Raw genomic sequence first — 27,339 nt, 5'->3', positions numbered from 1 at the left:
GGGAAATGTAGTTCTCGTCGGCTCTGTGACCGCGAGTTCACCGTGGCATAACAACATATATATATATATACGTATATATATATATATATATATATATATATATATATATATATATATATATAAGTATATATATATATATATATATATATATATATATATATATATATATATATATATATATAAATATATACATATATATATATATAGAGAGATAGATATAGATATAGATAGATAGATAGATAGATAGATAGATAGATATATTAGACATCACCTTTCTTAACAACAAGCTGTTGGAAGGGTTTTATTTTCTTAGTGAAATCATCTCACAAATTGCAACACCTGAATTTCACCAAGTGTCATTAGAATTACACCTTGACCTGTAACCAGATGACACCAAAATCTAACTTTTTGACCAATAAACCCAAACCTGGGCATCAGCCTGTGTCAGGAGCTTAAGACTTGCCACAAGCTACTAAGCAAAACTTATATATAAATCAACACAGAATGGTTGAACACAAAATCACTGGTTTGCAATGGCCATTATACCTGTAGTCTAAATTGGTGAGGGCATCCACATACACAAACCTAAACATAATAACTAAGTTTAAAATATTCTGTATGATGAAGTAGTCCAAGATCCATCTACAGGTGCCTTCGACATTGTTAGACATTAAAGGTAGGAGGCCCAATGCTCTTGTTCTATCCATGAGAGGCTCTACAAAATTAAATGCAGTATTTAATAGAACGTTTGCTTTATTTGACAAAGAAAAGTGTTAAAATAAAAATATAATTGATCCCTTTAATTGGCACCCTGTCCAGGGTGTACCCTGCCTTGTGCCCCATGCTCCCTGGGATTGGCTCCAGGTTCCCCGCGACCCTGAAGAAGGAGTAAGCAGTAGAAGATGGATGGATGGATGGATTGATCCCTTTAAGCTCAAAATATTAATTGCATGTGTTATTCAATTTATATAAACAATTTTAGAAAAGGTACCAATTAGTTTTGGATCCATATTTGATTGACTAAACCAAATATTGCAAAGAAATGATCATACACAATACACACATGGGGTAAATTATGTTACATTTCTAATGAATGATTATGAATTAAAGTAATCTGATGAATTGTAAGCTACATTCTTTAACAGAAGAACTGTTGAAGAATGCTGATGCACTGACCCATTAAATGATGACTTGTTAAAGAATGAAGTAAGGGAGTCAAATTGCATTCCTGCAAGACTCTTGAACTACATAATTTAGATTTGTTAATTTCTTAACACACCTGACACTTAACACACGTGATTTAACACAGTTGGTGATGAATAGAATACATTATTTTATTTTATTTTATTAGCATTTCATTATACTATACAAAAATGTAAAATATTATGAAATTCTAAATAGCACTTTGAAATAGCACATTGAAAAGAAAGGCATTCCTAACATTTTTACACTCAATTCAGGGAAGGTTTCAGGTTTTTCACATTAATAAATTAATATGGTAGCAGTATAGTTTAAAGGTAATTGTTTATTTTTGCAAACAATGTTTTTTTTTTTTAAACATTTTTAATTCAATCCATCCTTTTCATCTTATATATTACTTTAACTGAGGCCTGGCTGTTCTATTTAGAGCTCTCATGGCTGAAGATTCACTACATGACAAATGCATACAGATGAGTACTTTTGCAGTAGAAATAATTAAACCATATGTCAGTACGATTATATTGCTACATTTACATATATGGATAAAACTGATGCAGCCATTCGTTAGTAAAATGGTATTTCTGCTTGTCATTTAGGCACAGTAGATAAAAATAGATGCTAATCAAACCCTGTCTCTAGCATTTCATGTTGGTTTGAGTGTGGTTCAGTGGTTTTACTGCTATGCAGTATTATATCCCCAAATATTAATACACTAACAAAAACATGTAGTGTGTCTGGTGGCTTTTCTCTTCTGCAGTGCAACATAGAGTAAATTAAAAGATTTACACTCTTTAACCACCTGGCAACATACACTGGAATTTTATTTCAGTAGTTATATTGTACAGATATACAACAAACAAGATTCTTAAAGACCTAATAGTAGTAAAGTGTTAATGCTAATTGTTTCCCATGAGCATTAAAACAATAAAACAAGATCCACATTCAATAACATATCCACAAATGGCCTGGTGTTATTATCATCAAACCTGTAATTTTGAGCAGCAGATCATAAAACATAATCAGATTTTTTTGCTCTTTAATTAACATTATATTATTGTGTATATTCTTTCAGGCCATATGATTATCATTATCGCTCCAGTTTAAGATATTACACTCTGCTATTAACATTTGAGTACTGAATATTATAACATATATGGCACTATGTTTAGTAGTTTTGCATATTATTTTTGTGCTTATTTAATATTCAGTATAAATTCCAACAATTTCCAATATCAAAACTGTGTAGAAGAGCTTTCACATGATCTTTCCATGTGAAGTAGGCAACTCACCCTTTATGTAATGCAGCTGCAGCACACAAAAACTGAGAAGAAGATCTTGTAAAGCCACTGCATGGAGCTGAGAGAGATAGAAAATGAAGTGGTGCCTAAAATCATAGCATGTGCGTAATGAGGGCATTAATTATGTATAGCCATTGGTGCAGATGGACCTCATTAATTGTCTGCTGTCGCCTTCTTGATTACTGTACCTGGGAGGGAGGTACTAATGCCTGCCGCGTTTTAGCAGGTAATGCAAACTGTTTTGTCACCGAGTGTCTGACAGTGACGGAGCAGCCGTGCGCCAGAACTTTAATCTTCACCATAATTCTCCAGAAACTTCATGGTGACATTGATTTTGCTAATGGCCGCTGATAGCCCCCGAGATGTTTTCGCAACTAAAATTGCATCAAGATTCCAACAAAGCCACAGCGTTTGTCTCCCCGTCTCTCCTTAATGTGTTTCCACAGGCAGAATTTAGGGAACACCGAAGGTGCTTTGCAAAACAACGGATTGGTGGGTGTGTTGGGAGGCTGTCATGAGAAGCAGACTGCAGAATTGAGGCCTAATGATGAGCAGACTGTGTTGGTTTCTCTCTCTCCCTCTCTCTCTCTCTCTCTCATATATTATTAAGTGAGTGATAGGCAAGACCTCTACTGTGATCTGTAGCCTCAATCATGCACTTGCTGCACAGTTAATAACAACATAAACCGTTGCTTTTACAACTTGTTAAGTTGCATCTTTATGTATTAGCCTACAGACATTGTTATGAAATTATGAGTCTGACCGATGTCAGATATTGTGCGCAGTCACAATATTCTACATCACTCTCTTTTACTGACGCCAACATGCAAGTCCATTAAGCTCATGAGTCAATTAGCCATAGAATTTGTTCGCTAATTCTCACCTGCTGACTATCAGCCCATGACCGGTGGCTCCGGCTCCACTGTGGGCCAACAGAGGAAGCGGTGCTCCCTGAAAGCAAACCCAAAACACAAACATGACAAAATGACATAAGGGAGGGGTTGACCTGATACTGCTGGGGTCACGGTGAGGCACCTGCACCCCTCTGCAAGCACACCAACGTCCTTTTACAGAACTGTTTGCTTGCATTATGTCTGAGAGCTGCTTCTTCAATTACAGGATGCTATTAGTGGACAGTGCTGTGCATGGGCTGGCAGGCCTGAGGCTACAGAGCCCTCACATACACATCACAATATGAGATGTGACTAGGGAAGGGGTGGGCCTGCCGTGGAGAAAAGGTCAACAGCTTTTGCTGGGTAGCAATGTGTGAAAGTTGTGCAGGCACACAATAGTAAAGGAAGTAGGGAGGAGTGAGGTAGAAAAAGAATCCCTAATATATATATATATATATATATATATATATATATATATATATATATATATATATATATGGTCAAACAGGCTGGTTTGAATATTTTAGACACGGTTGGGTTTTTTAAGCACAGCAATCTTTCTAATTTACACAGAATGGTGTGAAAAAAAGAGAAAAAAAAACATCCAATGAGTGACAGTTGTGTGGACAGAAACATCTTGTTGATGAGAGAGGTCAGAGGAGAATACCCAGACTGGTTTGAGCTGACAGGAAGGCTACAGTAACTCAAATAACCACTCCACCACCACCATGGTGAGCAGAACATTATCGCAGAAGACAACACATTGAACCTTGAGGCAGATGTGCTACAATAGCAGAAGACCACATTGGGTTCCTCTTCTGTCAGCCAAGAACATGAATCTGAGGCTACAGTGGACACAGACTCACCCAAACTGGACAGATGAAGACCAAGCAATGTTTAGACTTATATATGGTATATGTATATGCACATGTATATAACTGGATTTTATACAGTATATGCAGTGTATATGCAGTATATGCAGTAATATGCAGTAATAATTATGGCTGTGGTAAAAGAGACATTTTATACAAAGTCTTTTATTAGCTTTGCAAACAAAATCTTTTTATACTGAACAATATACCTTTGAAAATCTTATTTCCTGAAACATAGTCCGTGTGTGCTTAGACGATGCAATGATTCATTTACTGTGTTTATCTTATATTATCCCAGAAAGGTCCATGTGCCAAGTCATTTTTCTTAAACCTTCCGTGGAATACACACATCACTTCACATGCTGGTTTATATATTATATGAAGCCAGATTTTGATTTAGGATTTTTCTTAATATCTCAAGTAGTTCTGATTTTAAGTAAGAGCTTATCCATAAAATTTGACTATCGATAAAATGTACTTAATATGTGAGAAAAAAACACCTTTTTGAAAATACTTCATTAAATTACAATTTGATCATTGGGTGTGCTATTAGTGAAATGCATATGATGAAAAAAAATATTTTGTAATATGAATATTAATGCATTTTCATTGATGTGCTTTCAACAGGTTAGGCTTCATTCTGATCAGGAAATGATGGTGTGGGACCAAATTAAAAAGTAATACTGAGTCTGATTTTGGTTTAGGTTATATTTTTTTCAAAAATTATATCAGATATTTTGCTACTTTTATTTACCTCATTGTGATAAATATTTTCATTGCTGCTGATGTTGATTTTACTGTGGATCAGACTTAGGTTAACAGTCTGCAAAAAGAGGAATCTTTCAGTTAACCAAACAGCAATACTGACTGTTTCCACAAAATATGGGAGAGTCATTAAGCAGACACATCAGAGATGGGCTTTTCATTTCATTTCATCCTAATATGTTGCTCACCAAGTCAGCTGTCAAAACAAATGCAGCTGGAAGCTGCGAAATTAGGTCCACATGTTCAAACTCTCATAGATCCTGCACCCCTCCTCCTCTCATAATGTAGAACAGAAGGAACAAATTGAACTGTCAACGGATGAGGGAACATTCTCTAGAGATGTTCTGGATGAATGGAATTTTTAAGAAATATATTTTAAGTTTAAGTTTTAAGTTCTAAGTTTAGTTCTCATTCAGAATACCTTTAATTATATTAGTCCAGTCGACTAGTGATATTGTTTACCATTATAGCTGTTTATTCATTTCATTTTTAGTGTTTTCATCCTCCTCACCTTTGTGTCACTCTGTATTAGAGGGTTTTATTTTTTAATATATTTACCTAAGTTTAGGAGCAGTATACTGTATACATCTGCAATATTTTATTCAATCTGTAGATGCTGTTTTCCCTGTTACTTACTGGAATAAAATATAACATGTTTAAAGTATACATCAGTACAGCAATATATTACTCTTTCATTTAAAAATGCATGAAATAGGCATTTGATGCAATAGATCAATAAATAAAAAATGTGCAAGTCTATGTCAGAGGCTGACTTTAAGGCCTTTGAATCAGTGATTAAAACTGTGCGTTTGTACCTTCTGAGGCTAGAAAAATCACTTGGTGTTGGGAAAACAAACGATAAACACAACGCCAGAAACCAAAAGAAACTCACATATCCACTCATCCATCCATCTTCAACCTCCCAGGGAGCATTGGGCACAAGGCGGGGTACACCCTGGACAGGGTGCCAGTCCCTCACAGGACACACAATCACACACACGAGCCCATTCATACAGTACGGATACTTCAGATCAGCTAATTAATCAACTAATTAATCAGCCTACCATGCATGTCTTTGGACTGGGGGAGGAAACCGGAGTACCCAGAGGAAATTCCCGCAGCACAGGGAGAACATGCAAACTCCGCACACACAGAGCCGCAGGAATCAAACCCCGACCTTGGCGGCGTGAGGCGAACGTGCTAACCACTATGACACCGTGCGCCCCAGATCCACTCATCTTTCAGCACAAATCATTACAATATCTAAGGAACTGATATACAATGTGTTTTAGGAAATACAAGTTCCAATCATATATAACTCAATGCCTATATATAAGAAAGTATGAAAGTTAAAGGAACATATCTGAATATCTATTAATTTAAGCAAAATCACCATTCATGCATCATTTCTTTTTGCATATATTATTATAGCACATACACACAATCAAACAAATTATAACAAAATATACAAATGACATTCAGTATGAATTGCATGTTAAAGAACCTATATTGTAAAACACTAAACCACTCTGAACAAGCAAAACATAGAAAGTATCTTTCACAGGCAATCTTGGTCTGTGCTAGTAAGTGGAAGATTATACAGTATGGATTAAACAGGCTTTTAAAGCATTTAGAAAAGAAGATTAGTAACAGGAAATTACGCAGATGTATCAATAAGATAATCCTCAGATGAGATGTTATCACTTTCAGTGTCTCACCTAGCCTTTCTTTCCTTCTCTCTTTCAACTTTCGACAATTCTGAATCTAGCATTATTCTCCTCAAAGTATTTTAAACAGTATAGTTTAAATATGCATAACATTTTTTATTATTATAAGATGTCTTTCTAATACTAACATTGAAACAGCTTGGATATTAGTGCAAAGAGTGAATTTTCACTCAGGTAAATGAGAGATGCATGGCCTCACTGTACTGAAACATGCTGTTCTTCCATCAGATGACTGTCATGTCTGAGCATTTACCAGGTTACATTCAGACTCTCCAGATCAAATAGCAGACGAGCAGCATTAATTGCATAAATTGGCTTCTCCTTCTACCACAAGTCTACAATAATAGTCTATTTCTATTCTATTCTAATGGCTGGCAATGTGTGGGTTATTCATGCATGGGGCAGAGCTCTGATTAGCTAAGTCTTCTGCATCTGCTGGTGTAGAATATGAATTAGAATTACAATGCATCTGCTCTGCTGCTTTACAGTATGAATGCTCAGGCACAGAAAGTAGAATCAGGCATTTACAGAAATTACATAAAATTGCATTGCTATTATGTAAACATTATGGTTAAAATGCACGCATTAGTCATATGAGATGGTTGCTGTTGGAAACAACAACTGTAGAGCACATACACACACACTTTACTGGTCTGTTATTTATGGAGTATTGATAAGTGAATGTATTATGGTCCATTAATAAGAGACATATCAAATGTGTTTCACTACCCACAGACAATACATAACAGTTTACCGAATACATTTGCAGCTCCACAGCTGGTTTGAGCCTGAATTTAGGTCCATGCGTTTTTTCCCCCCAGGTATAAACACCTCACTAAAACATGCTGTTAGCTGTATTTGCTACTCTAAAAATAAACCCCGTGGTGTGATGTGTGTGTGCATGGTGCCCTGTGATGGACTGGTGTCCCATCCAAGTTGTGACTTTTGCCCAGTGTTCCAGATCCTGCTCGACTCTGATCAGGATAAAGAGGTTACTGAAGATGAGTAAATGAATGTTAATAGTGAAAAACATTTGTGATGTCTCTTATTTATGGGTTAAGATATTTGCATGTGACTCAGCTGTGTTCAGCAGAGTGAAAAACTGTCTACACAGTACTCAACCACTGGAGGGTTGATCAGGTCAAGCCTGCATGCCTGGGGCCTGTGTGCATGTGTGAATCAGAAAAAAAAATAGAAAAATGATTTTTTTGTATTTGAGAGTCTGTAAGACTATGTGTTCCTGTACATGAGTATGTTTAGGTCTGTGTTTACATATTATGCGTAAGTGCAGTATATTTTTTTTAAAATTCCAGTCTTTATGCATATTTCCATTTGTATCCATGGATGTGTGTGTGTTGTAGGGCTCTCACTGGCCCACATTGGCTCCTGTTAGTTCTGTCTGTCTGTCCATCATTCCGTTTAGATCAACCAAGCCTCTCTGTGCTCTGTCATATCAAACTGTACCAGACTTGCCATGTGCCACTGCCACATAAATAACCCAGGCTGTCCGCCACACACACTCACACACAGACTCATTCAAATGCACCTGTCACTGTGATAAAGCACTCGCCCGCAGGGAAGCATTGTTTACATTTTCACTCCACTCTTCGCAAAAGTGAGATTCTAATTATTTTTCCCCACTGTAAATTAAAGCCAAGCGGGACAGAACCAGGAGCCCAGAGGATCCAGCAGGTGCAATACTACACTCTCTTTATCGCTCCCTCACTCTTGACTCTATCATTATCTGTTTATCTATTTTTCTATCTATCTATATATCTATCTATATATCTATATATATCTATATATATATATATATATATATATATATATATCTATATATCTATATATATATATATATATATATATATATATATATATATATATATATATATATATATATATATATATATAGATATAGAGATATATATATATATATATCTATATATATATATATATCTATATCTATATATATATATATATATATCTGTATGTGTGTGTATATCAGTGTTTATATATATACACACAGGTGCATCTCAAACAATATGAATATCGTGAAAAATTTGGGGTTTTTTTTTCTAGATTCTAGATGTTCTAGATTCTATGTTCTAGATTCATTACACATAAAGTGAAATATTTCAAGCCTTTTTTTTTTGTTTTATTCTTGGTGATTATGGCTTACAGCTCATGGAAATCAAAAATCCAGTATCTCAAAATATTTGAATAAAGAATTTATAATACAGAAATGTCCACCTTCTGAAAAGTATGTTAATTGATGCGCTCAATACTTGGTCAGGGCTGCTTTTGCACGAATTACTGCATCAATGCAGTGTGGCATGGAGACTATCAGCCTGTGGCACTGCTGAGGTATTCTGAAAGCCCAGGTTGCTTTGATAGCATCCTTCAGCTCATCTGTATTGTTGGGTCTGGTGTCTCTCATAGTTCCTGTATGGGGTTCAGGTCAGGCAAGTTGGCTGGCCAATCAAGCACAGTAATACCATGATCAGCAAATCAGTTACTAGTAGTTTTGGCACTGTAGGCAGGTGCCAAGTCCTGCTGGAAAAGGAAATCAACATCTCCTTAAAGCTTGCCAGCAGATGGAAGCATGAAGTGCTCTAAAATCTCCTGGTAGGTGCTGCATTGACTCTCGACTTGAGAAAACACAATGGACCAACACCAGCAGATGACATGGCACCCCAAATCATCACTGACTGTGAAAACTTCACACTGGACTTCAAGCAACTTGGATTCTGTGCCTCTCCACTCCTCCTCCAGACTCTGAGACCTTGATTTCCAAATGAAATGCAAAATTTACTTTCATCTTCCCGTGATTGTGGTTGTGTGTACTGAACCAGACTGAGAGATTAAAGGCTCAGGAAACCTTTGCAGGTGTTTTGAGTTAATTAGCTGATTAGAGCTCTTCTCAGGTTGACATTTCTGTATTATAAATTCTTTATTTGAATATTTTTGTGATACTGGATTTTTTATTTCCATGAGCTGTAAGCCGTCATCATCAAGATTAAAACAAAAACGGCTTGAAATATTTCACTTTATGTGTAATGAATCTAGAATATATGAATGTTACGAGGCGCTGATGGAGACGAGCGCGGGCGAGCGGAGAGATGGCGTGTGACTGAACACAGGATGAGAAGTGACTCGGGACCGAGCAGGTAAGCTGTATATCAGGGACGTAGGCAAAAGCATAGTGAGGGACGAGCGTGAAATCGAGCACCAGGGAAAACACTTATAATGAAACCGGCTTGGTAATCAAACAGAGACTAGGCTGCTGAGCGTTTACTTCGCAAGCGGCTCATGCTAGGGAGGCCCTTATATAACCTTAGGTGTGTACAGGTGTTCGTAATCAGAAGTCCGGCGAACTCGAGGGCGGGTATGACTGGGAAGTGTAGTCCTCCTCCGCCACGTCCCTGGGCAGCACTACACTTTGTGAGCTGCCGCGCCGATTTCGCCGTGTCGTAACAGAGCCCCCCCCAAAGGGCTCACTCCGGGAGCCGAAGTTCTCCGAGGCCTCCCCCCCTTCCGGGGGGCCGGTTTGTCTGGATGAGCCGCGTGGAAGTCCTTACGCAGGCCTGTGTCCAGAATGTCTCGGGCTGGGACCCAGCACTGTTCCTCTGGTCCACACCCCTCCCAGTCTACCAGATACTGAAGCCCTCTCTCCTCCGTCTGGAGTCTAGAATGTTGCGGACACGGTAGGCTGGGCGGCCTTCTATCTCCAACGGTTCCGGTGGGGAATCCTCCAGCACCGCTGTGGCCAAGGGGCCTGAGATCACCGGTTTGAGAAGTGAGACGTGGAAAGATGGGGCGATGCGACTGTGTCTCGGAAGGTCCAGACGATACGTGACTTCATTAATTTGCCTCAGTATTTGGAAGGGCCCGATATACTTCGGTTGAAGTTTTGTGCCCGTGAGGGGTCTCAGATCTCTTGTGGAGAGCCACACCCGGTCCCCGGGTCGAAAATTAGGGTGAGCCCTCCGGCGCCGGTCGGCCTTTCGTTTAGCGATGTGGGATGCCTGCACCAGCTGTTGATGGGCACGTTCCCAGACCTGTTCACTTCGGCGGAACCACTCTTCCACTGCTGGCGAGTCCGTGTGGGACGCGTTCCAGGGGAATAATGGCGGTTGGTAACCCAAGACACACTGGAACGGGGTGAGCTGGGTGGCGGAATGCCGTAGCGAGTTCTGGGCGTATTCCGCCCATGGGAGGTACTGACTCCAGATCCCTGGGTTGGTAGAGCAGTAAGTCCGAAGGAACCGTATGACTTCCTGGTTGGCCCGTTCTGCCTGTCCGTTGGCCTGGGGGTGGTAACCGGACGTGAGATTAATGGCGACCCCCATCTTCCTCATAAAGCTGGCCCAAACCTGCGATGTGAACTGTGGCCCCCTATCAGTCACAATCTCCTCGGGGATGCCAAAGTAGCGAAAGACGTGTTGAAACAGGAGTTCCGCTGTGGTGAAGGCAGATGGGATGGCTGGTAATGGAATTAAGCGAAGGGACTTCGAGAACCGATCTACGACCACCAGTATCGCGGAGTTCCCGTGACTTTGGCAGGTCGGTTATGAAATCGAGGGCCAGATGGGACCACGGACGTTCAGGTATGGGTAAGGGCACCAACTTCCCAGCCGGGAGCGCACGTGGGCCTTTGGACTGAGCGCAAGAGGAACACGAGGATACAATGCGCTGAACCTCTCTGGGCATGTTGGGCCACCAGTACTTCTCGGCCAGCAGTTGGTAAGTGCGCAGGTGATGAGTTCAAGACGGTACCACTTGGGCACGAACTGCTTGTCAGGAGGACAGGCTGCTGGGATTCTTGCGCTGGGAATACGGGCTAAGTTCTGTGCTAGGGGCCACTCCAAGGCACCCACTATGCAGGAGGGAGGCACAATGTAGCTCTCTTGCTCCGTTGGCCGCTCTGGGGCATATATGCGAGACAGGGTGTCGGCCTTTGTATTCTTTGACCCAGGTCGGTAAGACAGGGTGAACTGGAACCTGGAGAAGAATAAGGACCAGCGGGCTTGGCGAGGAGTGAGCCGTTTGGCGGTTCGTAGATATTCCAAATTTTTATGGTCCGTGAAGATAACAAATGGGTGTACTGCCCCCTCCAACCAGTGTCTCCAATCTTCAAGGGCCAGCTTGATGGCCAGAAGTTCACGGTTCCCCACATCATAGTTGCGCTCTGCTGGCGACAACTTCCGGGGAAAAAAAGGCCACGGGGTGTAACTTGGGACTCTCGCCAAACCTTTGCGATAGAATTGCTCCCACTCCCACCTCCGACGCGTCGACCTCCACGACAAACGGCCCGGAGGGATCCAGGTGTCTGAGAATGGGAGCTGTGGTGAAGGCCCGCTTAAGTCTCTCCAGGGCCTCCTGGGCTGCTGGGGTCCACAGCAGTCGCCTGGGCTTACCTCTCAGGAGCGACGTCAAGGGTTGCGCTACTTTACTGAAGTCTCTAATGAATCTTCGGTAAAAATTTGCAAAGCCAAGGAAACGCTGCAACTCCCTGATGGTTCACGGAGTGGGCCACTCCACGACCGCCCGAACCTTACGCTGGTCCATGGCAACTCCCCTTGGGCTAAAGATATACCCTAGGAAAGCGATTGTGTGCTGGTGGAATTCGCACTTCTCGGCCTTTACGTACAGCTGGTACTGCAGGAGGCGTTGCAGCACGTGCCGGACATGCTGGACATGTTCCTCCAGGGAGGTCGAATAGATCAGGATGTCGTCAAAGTAGACGATGACGTACTTTCCTAGCATGTCCCTCAGAGCGTCGTTGATCAAGTTCTGGAACACGGAGGGGGCGTTAGCGAGCCCATACGGCATGACCAGGTACTCATAATGTCCGGACGTGGTGCTGAAGGCCGTTTTCCACTCGTCCCCCTCCCTAATACGAATTAAGTTATAAGCGCTGTGGAGGTCCAGCTTAGTGAAGAGGGTGGCGGACCGTAACTGCTCCAAGGCTGAGGGGATGAGAGGCAGCGGATATCGGTACTTAACAGTCACTTGGTTGAGGGCCCGATAATCAATGCATGGTCGGAGGCCCCCTCCTTTCTTCTCCACAAAGAAGAACCCGGCAGACGCAGGGGATGTGGAAGGTCGGATGTACCCCTGCCGGAGAGCCTCCAGAATGTACTCCTCCATGGCCAGCTGCTCCGCTTGGGAGAGCGGGTAAACACGGCCCCGAGGTAGGCTGGCCCCGGGGAGGAGGTCAATGGCACAGTCGTAGGACCTGTGAGGGGGGAGACAACTGGCCTTCTCCTTGCTGAACACCTCAAGGAGGTCGTGGTACTCGGGGGGAATTTTAACTGAGGCAGGCGACAGGGGACTCTCCACAGTCGTGGTGGCCAGAGGGACCGTGGGGCCCCTCAAACAATTCTGCAAGCAATACGGGGACCATTGGGTGAGTTGCTTGTCAGTCCAGGAGATTTGGGGGTTGTGCAGTTCCAGCCAGGGGAGTCCGAGTATAACGGGGTGTCTGGTGGAGACCGTGAGGTAAAGGACCAGAGTTTCGTGGTGAAGGGCGCTAACTTGAAGGCAGACAGGGTGTGTGCTGTGAGATATTACGCCTCCCCCTATAGGCGACCCATCAATGGCCTAGAGCTCACGAGGACGGAGGAGGGGACGTGTGGGAAAGCCGAGCTCCTGCACCGTCCTATCATCTATGAAGTTCTCCGCCGCTCCGGAGTCGATGAGTGCTGAAAGAACAAAAGAACGGCCTGAATGTTCTATCACGACAGGTACAGAAAATACGTGAGACCTACAAGACTGGTTAGGACTCACCTGGGCATGACAAGGTGGGTTGTCAGTGCGCCCCCCGTTCCCTCGGCGCCTCCGGTGCGGGCATTGGCGGATGGCGTGGGTGTCCTCACCGCAGTAGAAGCACCGGAACTCATTGAGTCTTCTCTCCCTCTCCTCCTCGCGGGACCATGCCCTTCCGAGCTGCATAGGTTCGCTTGCTGCGCCCGGCTCAGCTGGCAGTAAACCGTGTGACATGGAATGGTTGGTACGGCGCAGACGGTCCAGCCTTATGGTCAGATCCACGAGGTCATCAAAAGTTAGCTGTTCACCCCGACAGGCCAACTCGTGCAGTAACTCCGGATCGAGGCCACGGCGGAACGCGGTCTTAAGGGCTGGTTCGTTCCAGCCACTTCGGGCAGCGATAATGCGAAACTCTAGTGCATACTCTCTTGCAGTACGAGAGCCCTGTTTGAGTTGCATGAGCTCATCACCAGTCTCCCAGCCATCAGGAGAATGATCAAAGGCGCGCTGGAACCGGGCAAGGAAGTCATCTAATGAGAGTCTGACACCCCCTCCTCGCTCCCACTCAGCCGTGGCCCACGCCAAGGCTGTTCCAGAGAGTAATTCCATAAAATGGGTCAACTTACGGACCTCAGGCATCTCAGGGTGACTCTCGAAGAACAGCGCACATTGTAACATGAAGCCCTTGCATCGCTCCGGCTCTCCACCGTATCTCTCTGGTGTGGGCAGAGGCGGGTTGTGCGCCGCTGGTGTCGGCTGAATATGAGCTGGGGCGGTCGGCGGTGGTGACGCGAGGGAAGGGGGCGTGGCGGTGGTGGATGCGGAAACGCTCAGTCGCGAGACTTCGGCACGCAACGCGGATATCTCATCCCGGTACACCGCTAGCGCGCGGTTTTGTTCCAGGATGAGACATTTCCAATCCGAGGCGCCCGCTGCCTCCATAGTACGGCGAAGTAATCTGTTACGAGGCACTGATGGAGACAAGCGCGGGCGAGCGGAGAGATGGCGTGTGACTGAACACAGGACGAGAAGCGACACGGGACCGAGCAGGTAAGCTGTATATCAGGGACGTAGGCAAAAGCGTAGTGAGGGACGAGCGTGAAATCGAGCACCAGGGAAAACACTTATAATGAAACCGGCTTGGTAATCAAACAGAGACGAGGCTGCTGAGCGTTTACTTCGCAAGCGGCTCATGCTAGGGAGGCCCTTATATAACCTTAGGTGTGTACAGGTGTTCGTAATCAGAAGTCCGGCAAACTCGAGCGCGGGTATGACTGGGAAGTGTAGTCCTCCTCCGCCACGTCCCTGGGCGGCACTACACTTTGTGAGCTGCCGCGCCGATTTCGCCGTGTCGTAACAATGAAAAAATATATCCACTTTTTGAATTTATATTACGGAAAAAAATTAACTATGTATGTATGTATGTATGTGTGTGTATATATATATATATATATATATATATATATATATATATATATATATATATATATATATATACACAGTATATTATATTCACAGACAGGAGAAATGAATGACATTGATTATCTTGTTACATTGGCACCTGTCAATGAGTGAACAGGAAGCAGGAAAAATGGGCAAGTGTAATGATCTGAGTGACTTTGATGAGGGCCAAATCGTGATGGCTAGACGACTGGGTCAGAGCATCTCCAAAATCTTGTGGGTCTTGTGGGGTGTTCCTGGTATGCAGTGGTTAATGTCTACCAAAGCTCATTGATGCATGTAGACTAGCCCGTCTGATCAGATCCCGCAGAAGAGCTACTGAAGCACAAATTCCTAAAAAAAAAGTTAATGCTGGCTATGATAGAAAGGTGTTAGAACATACAGTGCATTGCAGCATGCTGTGTATGGGACTGCATAGCCAAAGACCAGTCAGAGTTCTCATTGCTGACCTCTGTCCACGGCCAAAAGCACCTACAATGTGTTTATGAGTATCAGAACTGGACCATGGAGCAATGGAACAAGTTGGCCTACTCTGATAAATCACATTTTCTTTTACATCATGTGGATGCCCAGGTGTGTGTGCACCACTTACCTGGGGAAGAGATGGCACCAGGATGCATTATGGGAAGAAGGCAATCTGGCAGAGGCAGTGTGATGCTCTGGACTATGTTCTACTGGGAAACCTTGGGTCTTGGCATTTATGTGGATGTTACTTTGACACGTACCACCTAAATATTCTCACAGACCAAGAACACCCCTTTATGGCAATGGTATTCCCTAATGGCAGTGGCCTCTTTCAGCAAGATAATGCAGCCTACTACACTGCAAACATTGTTTAGGAATGGATTGAGGAACATGACAAAGGGTTCAAGTCGGATCCATGGAGGCCCCACCTGCAACTTATAGGGTTTAAGGGATCTGCTGCCAATGTCTTGGTGCCAGATACCACAGCACACCTTCAGAGGTGTTGACGGATCAGAGCCCACAAGACCTGCCATTTTGGAGATGCCCTGACCCAGTCGTCTAGCCAATTTGGCCCTTGTCAAAGTCAGTCAGATCTTTGTGCTTGCCCACTTTTCCTGCTATCAACATATGAATTTCAAGAACTGACTGTTCACTTGCTGCCTTGACAGGTGCCAATGTAATGAGATAATGATGTGTGTGCATATCTATCTATCTATCTATCTATCTATCTATCTATCTATCTATCTATCTATCTCTATCTCTCTCTCTCTATATATATATATATATATATATATGCGTGTGTGTGTGTGTGTGTGTGTGTGTGTGAATATATATATATATATATATATATATATATATATATATATATATATATATATTCACACACACACACACACACACACGCATATATATATATATATATATATATATATATATATATATATTTATATATATATATATATATATATATATATATATATATATATATATATATATATATATAGAGAGAGAGAGAGAGAGAGAGAGAGAGAGAGAGAGAGAGAGAGAGGTGAGTGAGACTGCAAGGATGGCAGACATGAGAAACTTCAGATGTGAGAAACACACATATACATAGATGTACATGTATGCACACAGTTCACTTTGCCGTTGTGCTCATTACATGCAAGTCTGGAGATATTCAGCCAAGTGGAATACATTATTCCTCACAATTCATACATAATAATGTGCCAAAATTGCATTGCATTATTTGTCATCCCGATGACTAGAGAGACAGAGATGGCGAGAGAGAGAAGGGAAAGATTTAATTAGCTCAACGAGTATGCAGATGGAAGGTAAAATTAGGCTAAAAAGGAAGCGCTGCAGATGAGTAGACTCTGTAATGATGCCACTATCTTATTTGTATCAATGAGAGCGAGATGATACAAAGCTTTGTTTAGGCCCCTTTCTTTTCCTGAAGGATAGCCTCTGTTTTTTCTTCTCTCTTTTTTTCTACTCAGCTGGTTGATGGGAAGATCAAGTTTTTTTTACCATTATTTTATATGTGATGTTAATAAAAGTTGAATTTAAAAGATAACAAACCAGTTTCCTGAAGCAAACCACTAGTCCTGTGCCAGTGATATGTAGCATTTCCTGGTTTGTGATCACCTGTATAGTTTTATTATTTCATATGTGTCTTTAAAAATCATGTTTCTTTCAAACTGCATTTCTGGTGTCTTGTTATTGTCACTTTCTCTTTTGGTGTTGCACAGCATATTGTATGAGCCACACCAATCTTATATGACCCTCCATCAGCACAACTACAACTCTATTATGAAGCAGCTTTTCCTTCTATGACACTCTTTTAGCTTGTGCATTAAGAATGTATTGAATACAGGAGACACTTACACTTGAGTGCGACGCTTATCAAATTTCGTATATCCATTTTTACAAATCTGGAAACATGTAATCTAATTTGGCTGGGAGCAGGCACAGGCTCATTTTGAGGAGAGTTGAGCGTCGGCTGCCGTATTTATTTCCACTTCCTGGATCCCGGCCTGTCTGTGCATTTGCCGTAACATCTGTAAAATGCAGAATTTATGTCATGGTTTGGAGACATGGTTTGATGTTTATAGTCCTCAAAGAAGCAGTTGCTGTCTCTGTTGATGCAAATAAAGGGACTGATACGGGGCTCTATCAGATCCCCATGTACAGACGTCCACAATAAATCCAAGCTAGATTGGTTAGAATTAGGTTAGCTCACTTGAATGCTATCTGCTTAATCCACAGATGGGCTCTCTGAGAACACCCAGGCTTTGAGTCTAAATCAGTCACTTAGTGCCAGCACTAGGACAATGGCACAGAAACCACTCTACCCCATACAAACACTCATGCACATACACACACTAGGACAGCACCTACTTACTCTCCCCATTATATTTTTTTAATAAAAGATTCAGTGGATGAATTATGATGTGGAAATTCCTGATCAAAACGAGCTATTTGACATATCATGATGTATGTATATATGTATGTATATCAGGATTTTAACCCAAAAATTATACATGCAGATTAGCACTGATCCAGACTAAATAGACTACCAGATTTCCTCATGATTACAGATTACAGATGATTACTCAGTGTTGCATAATTTACAACCTTGGAAATGGGATGATTACATATTAAACTATGTACAGTAAAATACAATACAGGAAACAAATGCAATACAGGCCACACTGGCTCCTAACACAGACACTTCCATTTGTAAATGATAGGGAAAGGGGAGTGTTTCTAATTTACCAAGTCATTTCTTTTTGATGCCTTTCAAAATCTCCTCTGAAGGTACATAATGTGAGCACTCTCTGGGCTTTCTGTATTTATGAAGTGTCTAATTGTATTCGGTAATGACTCTTGTGCTCGTAACCACAGGAGCCAGTGTAAGCAACACCTTTAAGTAGCCGAAACGCTGACTTGAAATTAAGGTTCTGTCTCAGCCTGACCCTGCCCTCATTTCCCCAACAGCACTTTCCTCTTACTGTTTATTTGTTGTTGTTGATCAGAGTAATAATTGCCGGGTCAATTGAGGGGTCACCTTGAGTCTTATAGTTGATAACTTGAAAAAGATTCAGACTTTGATTGAGGCTGTAGAAAAGAGCCATGCGGAGTAATAGAGAGAGGGCGGGAAATCGAATGAGGGAGAGGATGGAACATGGAACAAGGAAGGAGAAGTGTAGTTTGAGAAAGAAAGAAAAAACATACAGAAATATTCATGCAATAATTCAGGCCTGTCCTAGCCTGTTGGTTTCTTTCACTATCAATGCGACAGATGCCCTTAAATCTGTTCCCCTCTCAGAGGAGCTCCTATTTTCCTCCCAACCTCTAAATATCTGTGCATTTCTGCTGGTTTTTCAGACCAGCTAACCTTACTCTCTGAACATTGGGCTTGGACTCTATCTCTGACTAAATAACTTGCATATGCATAAATACTCTATGTAGGAAAAAAATGGTCACCCATGAATATGCCAGCCAGGTGTACTGTTTTATGTAAATGTCTGTGTGCTTATGGCTTGTATGTGTGTATGTGGAAACTGACACTATGTTGCATGTAAGCCTGTTCAGCTGGGCGAGAGACAGCTTGATCTTGTCACACTGATGCCAATACCTATATTCCTTGCTACACACTTGGCCTGCTGATATTTTCCATGCAGTATGGCACCTAAACAACACACCAGGAATCTTCAAAGCCAGTTTAGAGCTGTGCAAGCTGATACCTGCCCAAACGATAAAGGCATAGTTCAGTCAAAAATGGAAATGAATCTAAGCCCAGCAAGCATGCAAGGTAAGCAAGCATGGCCATGATAAATGGAAAAACACCAGTAGGTACCTTGTCCATACAATATGTAAACATGTTGGAATCGCTGGCTGGACTTTCCTTTTAACTGACTTCATCACATCTGACATTGAGCAATTCTGTAATGTTTTGTTCTCGTTTTACTTGGACCGCGGTAATCTTGTGTGCACAGATGACATGCATAGGTTTGAGATCATTATTAATACAAGCAAATAGCATATCACATATTTCCTTTTTTTTGGATTAGAATCACTTTTCTCGAGGCTGTGGGTGTGCTTTGTTCTGTGCAAGGGTCAGAATTGGCTGAGTAAAACTTGATCCCTTACATTCCTTCCCCAGCGAGCTCAGATCATCAGTAAAGCTGAAGAAGAGTGGTTAAATTAAAGAGGATTACTGTCAACTGGTTTGGGATTTGATTAATCTCAAAAGTGCTGAAGTGTTGTCAAAGGTACGGACAGGTAATTGCATTAAAGTGAGCATTTGTGCAGGTATGTGCCACTAAAACCCTTTTTACCTCCACCCTTTGTTTGATTGTGTGCATACCTACCATGGAGTATAGAGACTTTTGCTCACTACTTAAGTTTTAATTTTCACCTAGGCCAGATTTCTCCTAAGCACCTACATGTAGACATAACACTATTGGGTGGAGTAGATGATGGTGACCTCTTTCTCCAGCTGCCACCTTCTTTCTTTACTGTCTGCCTTTTCAACTAGTCAGTCTTGTTCTGTTTGATCATCGCATATTTTTTGAGTAGTTTCTAATGAGTTGGGGGATGGGGGATTGTCTCACTAGGTGGCAGTGTATGATTACATCTGGACCCGGGAAGAGTCTGGAGGATGCGAATCCCCTGGGGTTATACCCACTGTAGTGGGAGAGACGAGCACCCATGTATCCATCTACACGCTGTACCTGTGCGGCCTGCGTCAGCGCTACAGACACTTCCTCAGGCAGCCCAGTGGAGCTATCGTAGAGGTGGGGCATGTTTCTCTCTCAGACTCTCTCTTGCTTTTTCCCTTTCAGAAGCTAATATACTGTATAACTTTCTAATCCCAAAGACTGATTAACCTACCAGTCAGGTCTTCCCTAATCTATTAAACTATTTATGTTGGTAGTTTTGGGACACAAAAAAGGGAAGTTCTTGTTTTGGAAATCCCTATTTTGGTAGCTTTGTCTTCACACTCATTTGAATGTGTGAATTAAATTAAGAAGTAATGTATGGTCATTGGTGAGAATGCACATAATAAGATTTCTTTACCTTTTTTTATCTTCACTAGAAGAAGAGAGAGAGATAGAAGACAGATACATACATATACTCTAGGACTATCTGGCCTGGGGCAGTTGCATCACTCAGATCAAAGAGAGCCAAAAGAAGTGCTAAGCATTATTGTATTCTTCACCTGCTGACCTGGCTCTAACTCCTGCTCTCTGGGTTTTAGCTAGGAACTAAGGGGAAAGCAGTGAGGCGTTCCCTAGTGCTTGTATTCTTGGTACGTTTTTGCATGACGCTACACATTACTGCACCCAGTCGAGCAGCACTGAGCAGACTGCTGGCCAGATTGTTGTCTAATTAAATGTTCCGCAGATTCCACTTGGTAACAACTGCAAGCATATGAATTAACTTGCATCCCCCCAAGAACAACCTGGATCAGCCCAACAAAATTAATATTTGAAAACTTTCATGTCAAAAGCAGCAGATTTATGCCGTGTGTGTGTCAACAGCTTGCTCCCAGGGACTGCGCTCAGCTAATGGTCGGATCACAAGTCGGCTTTTGACGGATGAGAACAACGCCAACACACGGCATAACTATCAGTCTCGGTGATGCTCACAAATGCATAGAATACAAAGGAGTGTTAAGTGATCCTAAAAGAAAAAAAACAGGTTTGGTGTTACAAGAAAATCCTACAGGGCTTCACTTAACAAACATACATCTGAATTGGATGCTCAGGGATTCACCCAGACAGTGGAGTATTGGATGAAGGGTGTGACATTATCCCTACCAGTACCTAAAGCATAAAAAAAAAAGAAAAAAAAAAAAGACCAAGTTAGTGCTTCCTAATTTCAGTCCAGGAGATATTCTACCTTGAGGACATTCATGTCAATCAGATGTAATGTAGCTGAGAAAACTGTAGCTCATTCAAAGCAGTAGGTGTGAGAATTTCACCTGCACCTGTGTGAAGAATGGAAGGCATGCCACTAGGCAGTCTTCACCTCTTTCAACCACCTTCTTGCTCCAAAGAGATATTCCGAAGATATTCAAAGGGGCATGAAGATATACTACAGAAAGTCAAACCCTCAGAAAAACACGAAGTTAGATTTGGTAGTTTTATGTCTTGGTGGTAGTTTATGTATCTCTGGTAATAGTGTTATTTACTACGGAAGTTATGATGATGCAGTTGCAAGTGTTCAACCTCTTATCCTGAGACATTAGTGTCTGATGGATAAATCTCATTTCACTTATCATAATATTTGGAAGGCTGATTTTAAACACAGTGCAGTGGAAAACAAATTTCCTCACCATATGGACCGAACATTTATTTGATGTAAACAGTCATTTAGTAATCACAGCCTACCTTTATTACACCACGGTGATGCTAAACTCAAAGTTAGAAATTGCTTATGAAACCAAACCATTATTTAAACAGATGTTTACCAACTTCTGAATGGCTCCAAACTGCACATTATAACAGCTCAAACCTGAGTGCAACCATAACTACTCCTGATTGAGCTCAGTGCAGCTTCATCTGTAGAAACAAGTTGCCGCTGGACATAAACGTGTGTGAATTCATTATGCTTTGCAGTAGCACGACAGAGGCTTTATGTGCGTCTACGCATGTCTTTCCTCTCAGGCTACTGTTTAAGTGTCTGTGGCCTAAGAAAATGTTGCTGTGGCCCACTGTGTTGTGTCGTCTCTCCTGCCCATATGTCTAGTGGAGCATATGTGAAGCCTGGCATCACTTCTGTAAAATTTCCATTAAAAATGCACAACTAAAGCTCCAACAGCTTGAATATTATCTCCAAACAGATTATTAATGCCTTTGTGAGAAGAGAAAATGGAAAACAAAACCACACTGAACATTCAGCATGCGCTAAGAACCGACACTTTTGCTTTCATGTTTTGTTGGAACATTTAACATTGGAACTGTTTATCTGGTTGTTGTGTGAATGCCTACCACCAGTAAACATATCTGCAGCGAATTACTGGCATACAGTAATAAACATAAGTGCTGTAGGTCAGGTTTAAAGATTTAGGCTAGGTTTGAAAATTCTATACTAAGGAGCAAGATTTCTGTTCACTAGCTAACTGTATATATGCCAGGCTCATAGCTATACTGCTTGATTTGACTAAATTCTGCTTGGATATGCAAATATGTAAAAGCTGTATTGAACAAAGTCTAAAGAGACTACACGGCATATTGTGTGGTCCACACTGACATATTACTCTATCAAATCTCACATTAATCGTTCTTTATCTGTGCCTCATGTTCATGACTCACCTTGTATGCAGCCATATGAAACACATCTTACCTACTCTGACTCAGATCAGTTCTCAGAATATGAAAAAGTTAACCTTTAAGAAAGAACCTTGCAGCTACTTTAATTGACAAGCTGCATCAATCCTCTTTCCTCCCTGGCCTGCTCTGATAATTACTCCTGCACGTGTTTGATTGCTGCTGTCGAGGGGGAGACTATGCTTCATTTGCTATGGGGTTGACGCATCACTTAAAAAATACAGAGGTGATTTATTTAGCACACACCTTTTGTTAACTTATTTTCATTTATTCTTTTTTTATTATTATTTCTTCGCCGCAAAATGATGTCCTTGGCTAAGAATGTGTGTGTGTGTGTGTGTGTGTGTGTGTGTGTGTGTGTGTGTGTGTGTTACATTGCAAGCTGGAAGGCATATCTCTTGTGTAAGGAGACCTTGGGTTTGTGAATGGTGCAATTATCTTGCAGGTTTGTGCTGGTGAAAAAATGCTTTTAGTATATCACAGAAATATTTACAGACAGAAGATGAATTCCTCAATATTTGCAGTGCAGAGCACATTTGATATTCATTACTGATATATAGTCACCTCCACAATTATTCTCACCCTTAATAAAGAGGGGTAAACAAAAAAAAAAGTTGGAAAATGTTTTTGTGGGTAGGTGGTTGTACTTTGTGCAAACTCCCTTTGACAACATAACAGCACTGTGTTATGTTGTAATACTTGATGAGATCACACTACAATAACAATCTCTCCAAATTCCAAATAATGGACTCTTCTCTTCAACTTTATTCCACAGACTTTTCAGAGGTTTTTGTCAGAGGACTGGGATGGTTATGACAAGAACTTTATTCTGTGGTCATTTAACCATTTTTGTAGGGCCATTGGAGGAAAAAAAGCTCCACAATGTTACAGATCCTCCACCATAGGTAACATAAATAAGGTTACTTTTTCTCATCTGACTTAAGAACCAACTCCAGTCAAAGTTCCAGTAGTGTCTAGCATCTAAATTCAGGTGCTACATTTAGCTGAAAGAAAATGCTTTATATTCTGGCACACCTTCTTAATAGTGTATTTGCGAGGAGATGGTGTGTAACTGTAGATTTGGAGACTTGGTTACTCCAAAATACTTCCCTCCTCTGCTTTTTTTTTGCATCTCTTAATATTCTAACAGTGATTATGGGCATTTCCAGGCATGTACCTATTTTTATAACCATTGCCTCACTTGTGAAGTTCAACACACATTTATCTCATTTTATTAATGTACATTACCTTCCACTAATGTTGGCACCCTTGGTAAATATGAGCAAAGAAGGCTGTTAAAAACTGTCTTTATTGTTTAACCTTTTGATATTTTGTTTAAAAAAAATCACAAAAATATTCTGCTCTCATGGATCTCAAACAATTGCAAACACAACACAAGTTTATGGAAAAAAAATAAGTTAAATATGTGTGTGCAACAATTATTAGCACCCCTATGAATTCATATGAGAAAAATATATTTGAATTATATTCCCATTGATATTTAATTTTTTTTTTTAGTACACCTGGGGGACAAGAAACAAGAAATTGTTCAACCATGACTTCCTGTTTCACAGGGGTATAAATATGAGGTAACACATAGGCCAAATTCCCTTAGTCATTCATAAGGGTAAGACCAAGGAATATAGCTGTGAAGCAAAAGGTTTTTGAGCTTCACAAAATGGGAAGTGGCTAAAAGAAAATAGCACAAGCATTAAAAATGCCCATTTCCACCATCAGGCCAATAATTAAGAAGTTCCAGTCAATTGGAAATGTTATGAATCAACCTGGAATTGGACGTGTGTCTCTATTGTCTCAATGCACTGTGAAGAGGATGGCTTGAGTGGCCAAAACATCTCTAAGGAATACAACTGAAGAATTGCAGTTTATTTGTTTTGTTGCAAGTTACTTGCGTCTTGGGGTCAGAAAGTCTCCAAAACTACAATCCAAAGTCACGTACATCACCACAATTTGTTTGGAAGGGTTTTAAGAAAAAAGCCTCTACTCTCATCCAAAAACAAACTCAAGATTTGTGTCACCTTCTATGTATACCAACTAACTCTCATAAAAAGTTTAACGTCCTTCTTACAATCAATATCTACATTTTGTCAACGTTCAGACAATTTATATTAACGTATCAAATTTTAACTAGGTCACTCTGTAGGTCATGTTCTGTAGCACTTTAACTGTGCCCACATCTCCACTCTGCTATTTCAGTAAGATTGATATGTAATAAATACTTTGATTTTGGGGGGTTGATTTATATCCAAGTGATACCTGAAGGCAGTGATTATCATCACAGTGTCCATAATAATTTTTATGGGTGGCAATAATTGTGACACAATAATTTGATTTTGATAAGGGTTTTTTATTTATATATTTATTTTCAACCTCATCTGTGTTTGAACCTTAACATCATGACCTAATACACACTCACAGTTATCTAGGGTGCCTCTGATTGACAGGTGAGGAAAGCTATTTTTTCATTCAGTGCTAACTTGATAAGGATGTCTGCAAATATTAAACAGATGCATTTCTAATTTATCTTTTGGCTTTGTGATCCTGTCCACGGTGTTCAGCTCATCGGAGAATTGGACAGTGTGGCTGTTCATCAGAATGTCCAGTGTCAGAAGACAGAGCAGAAGGAAGTCAACAGAAGGATGAAGAGGATGAAGAGCTCAACACATTCACTCAGAGAAAGGAATCCTGTATGGCGTAAGTATTTGATCTTGTTCAAATTTAACTGAGATTTAGAATTTTAAAACCATGTGTTTATCATTGCTTTGTGTTTGTATGTGTTTCATGCATGTGTGTGTTCAGGCTGTAACAGGGTGGGACCTCTCATTGGAAGTTCCTGTGAGCCTAACACAACAGTGAAGGATCACAGAGGCTGAAGTTGCTTTACAGGAAACCACATGAGAATCTAAGTGAACAGTCATACATGTGAAAGGTGTGAAAATCTCAAATACAAACTCAACTGACACAACAACATTTTTAGCAGTGTGCTACTCCTACAACTGATTATCAGCTTAATTTCAAGGGTTACAATGATGTATTTATGTATTAGTGTATGATGTATAATGCATTAGTGCTGACTAATATATGCTATGCCCCAACATATCCTTATATATTATAGATAATGTTTTCATCTTTTCTGCACCAAAAAAGATATGCTAAATATTCTTTGTAGTAGACACCCAGATCTGTACTATATTTAAACATTTAGCTTCCTTTTAACTGAAAACATAGAAATCCTACAGACACCAAACATCTAAACCTGCATTTACAGTCTGTTGTGGACATTATAATCATTATAAAGAAAAAAAAAAAGCATTCCATTATGAAATAAATGCTGGTTATTGCATCCTCATTGCTGCCTCCACATTGTGAGAAATTTGGATCCTAAAAGTCACTTATCAGCAGCCAGTGATAAAATATCAATATTGGGAACCCATTAGGCAGGATAATATTCCAGCTGCCTTGATTTGTATTGAGTATGTGTCTGCTGGCCAGGGCTTTGATGAAATGAACTGGCCCACAAATCAGGCCTTAATGGGAGCCTACTTATACATACAGCTTAATTAAAGGTTGTGGGCTTATTAACATGTGTCTGAGAGATGGAGACCTGCTCTTGCACTGAGCCAGGTTGTAAAGGTTTTATAGATAACATATCATTATTAAAGCCTATCGCTTAATATTGGATCTTAATAACCTGTCATTTTGATGATGATTCTGATGATGATTCTCTTTATGGCAAGTCATTATGGCTTGAAGTTGCAGCTGGATTGGAGTGTGTGTGTGTGTGTGTGTGTGTGTGTGTGTGTATGTGTATGTATGTGTGTGTGTGTGTGTTTGTGTCCGTGTGTGTGTGTGTCGGGCACAGGTATGAAGTGATCAGGAACTGTGGTCCCCTCTGCAGTCATTACATTCTTATGGCCATTGCTGCTTTTAGAGGATTAGAGGAGATTCTTAAGGAGTTGTTTATTAGGCTGATGCTCTAGATACAGACTCACTTCCAAGTGAAAGGACTTCTGTATTGTAAATACAACATCATTTTTGCATTTTGTTCTTCATTAATTTATCATTAATTTAATTTTCATGATTTTATTTCTCGACATCCGTGTTTGACAGTTTTTACATGACCAAAACATTACTCCTATCAGATAACCCTATCGAGTTATGATTGATTTTCTGTCCTTTGAAATTGACTTTTCGATGCAATGGCCAGACACACAAACATACTCAGTGGGAACTATTAGGGACATGATAGCTTTTCGCATTTGTTTACATGTGTATGTTATTAATGGCTAAAGTCCATCTGTTGCTATGCACATTTTGTCAACTGCCCACTAGAGAACCACCACTGACCACATATTATTTGTGTGGTGGATATTCCTTCCTAGACATGATAATGTGTATGTTGCTCATATGGGTGTATGAGGCACAATAACATTGCTCATCTTGAAACACCTCAGAGTCACTGCCGTAATGAGAAGTCAACCACCCAAAAAATATCCAGTCAGAACTTGGCCATGGATGAAGGATTAGAAATCGGT

The 27,339-nt window shown here is 41.0% G+C and overlaps 1 protein-coding gene across 1 annotated transcript in view; it reads left to right on the top strand.

Moving 5' to 3' along the window:
• The window catches only part of ofcc1 (orofacial cleft 1 candidate 1), a 72,685-nt gene extending 45,754 nt beyond the window's left edge, over positions 1-26,931 (top strand). The window contains exons 10-12 of the mRNA XM_053674691.1: positions 20,069-20,248; positions 25,363-25,498; positions 25,604-26,931. Coding sequence (XP_053530666.1) covers positions 20,069-20,248; positions 25,363-25,498; positions 25,604-25,677 — 390 coding nt within the window. The 3' untranslated portion in view covers positions 25,678-26,931. The remainder of the gene's footprint in view (positions 1-20,068; positions 20,249-25,362; positions 25,499-25,603) is intronic.
• The last annotated feature ends 408 nt before the right edge of the window (positions 26,932-27,339 follow it).

The sequence above is a fragment of the Ictalurus punctatus genome, chromosome 23, assembly GCF_001660625.3.
Source record: "Ictalurus punctatus breed USDA103 chromosome 23, Coco_2.0, whole genome shotgun sequence".
Classification (NCBI taxonomy): domain Eukaryota; kingdom Metazoa; phylum Chordata; class Actinopteri; order Siluriformes; family Ictaluridae; genus Ictalurus; species Ictalurus punctatus.
The sequence above is the reverse complement of the archived record's forward strand: the minus strand, read 5'-3'. Positions and strand labels throughout refer to the sequence as shown.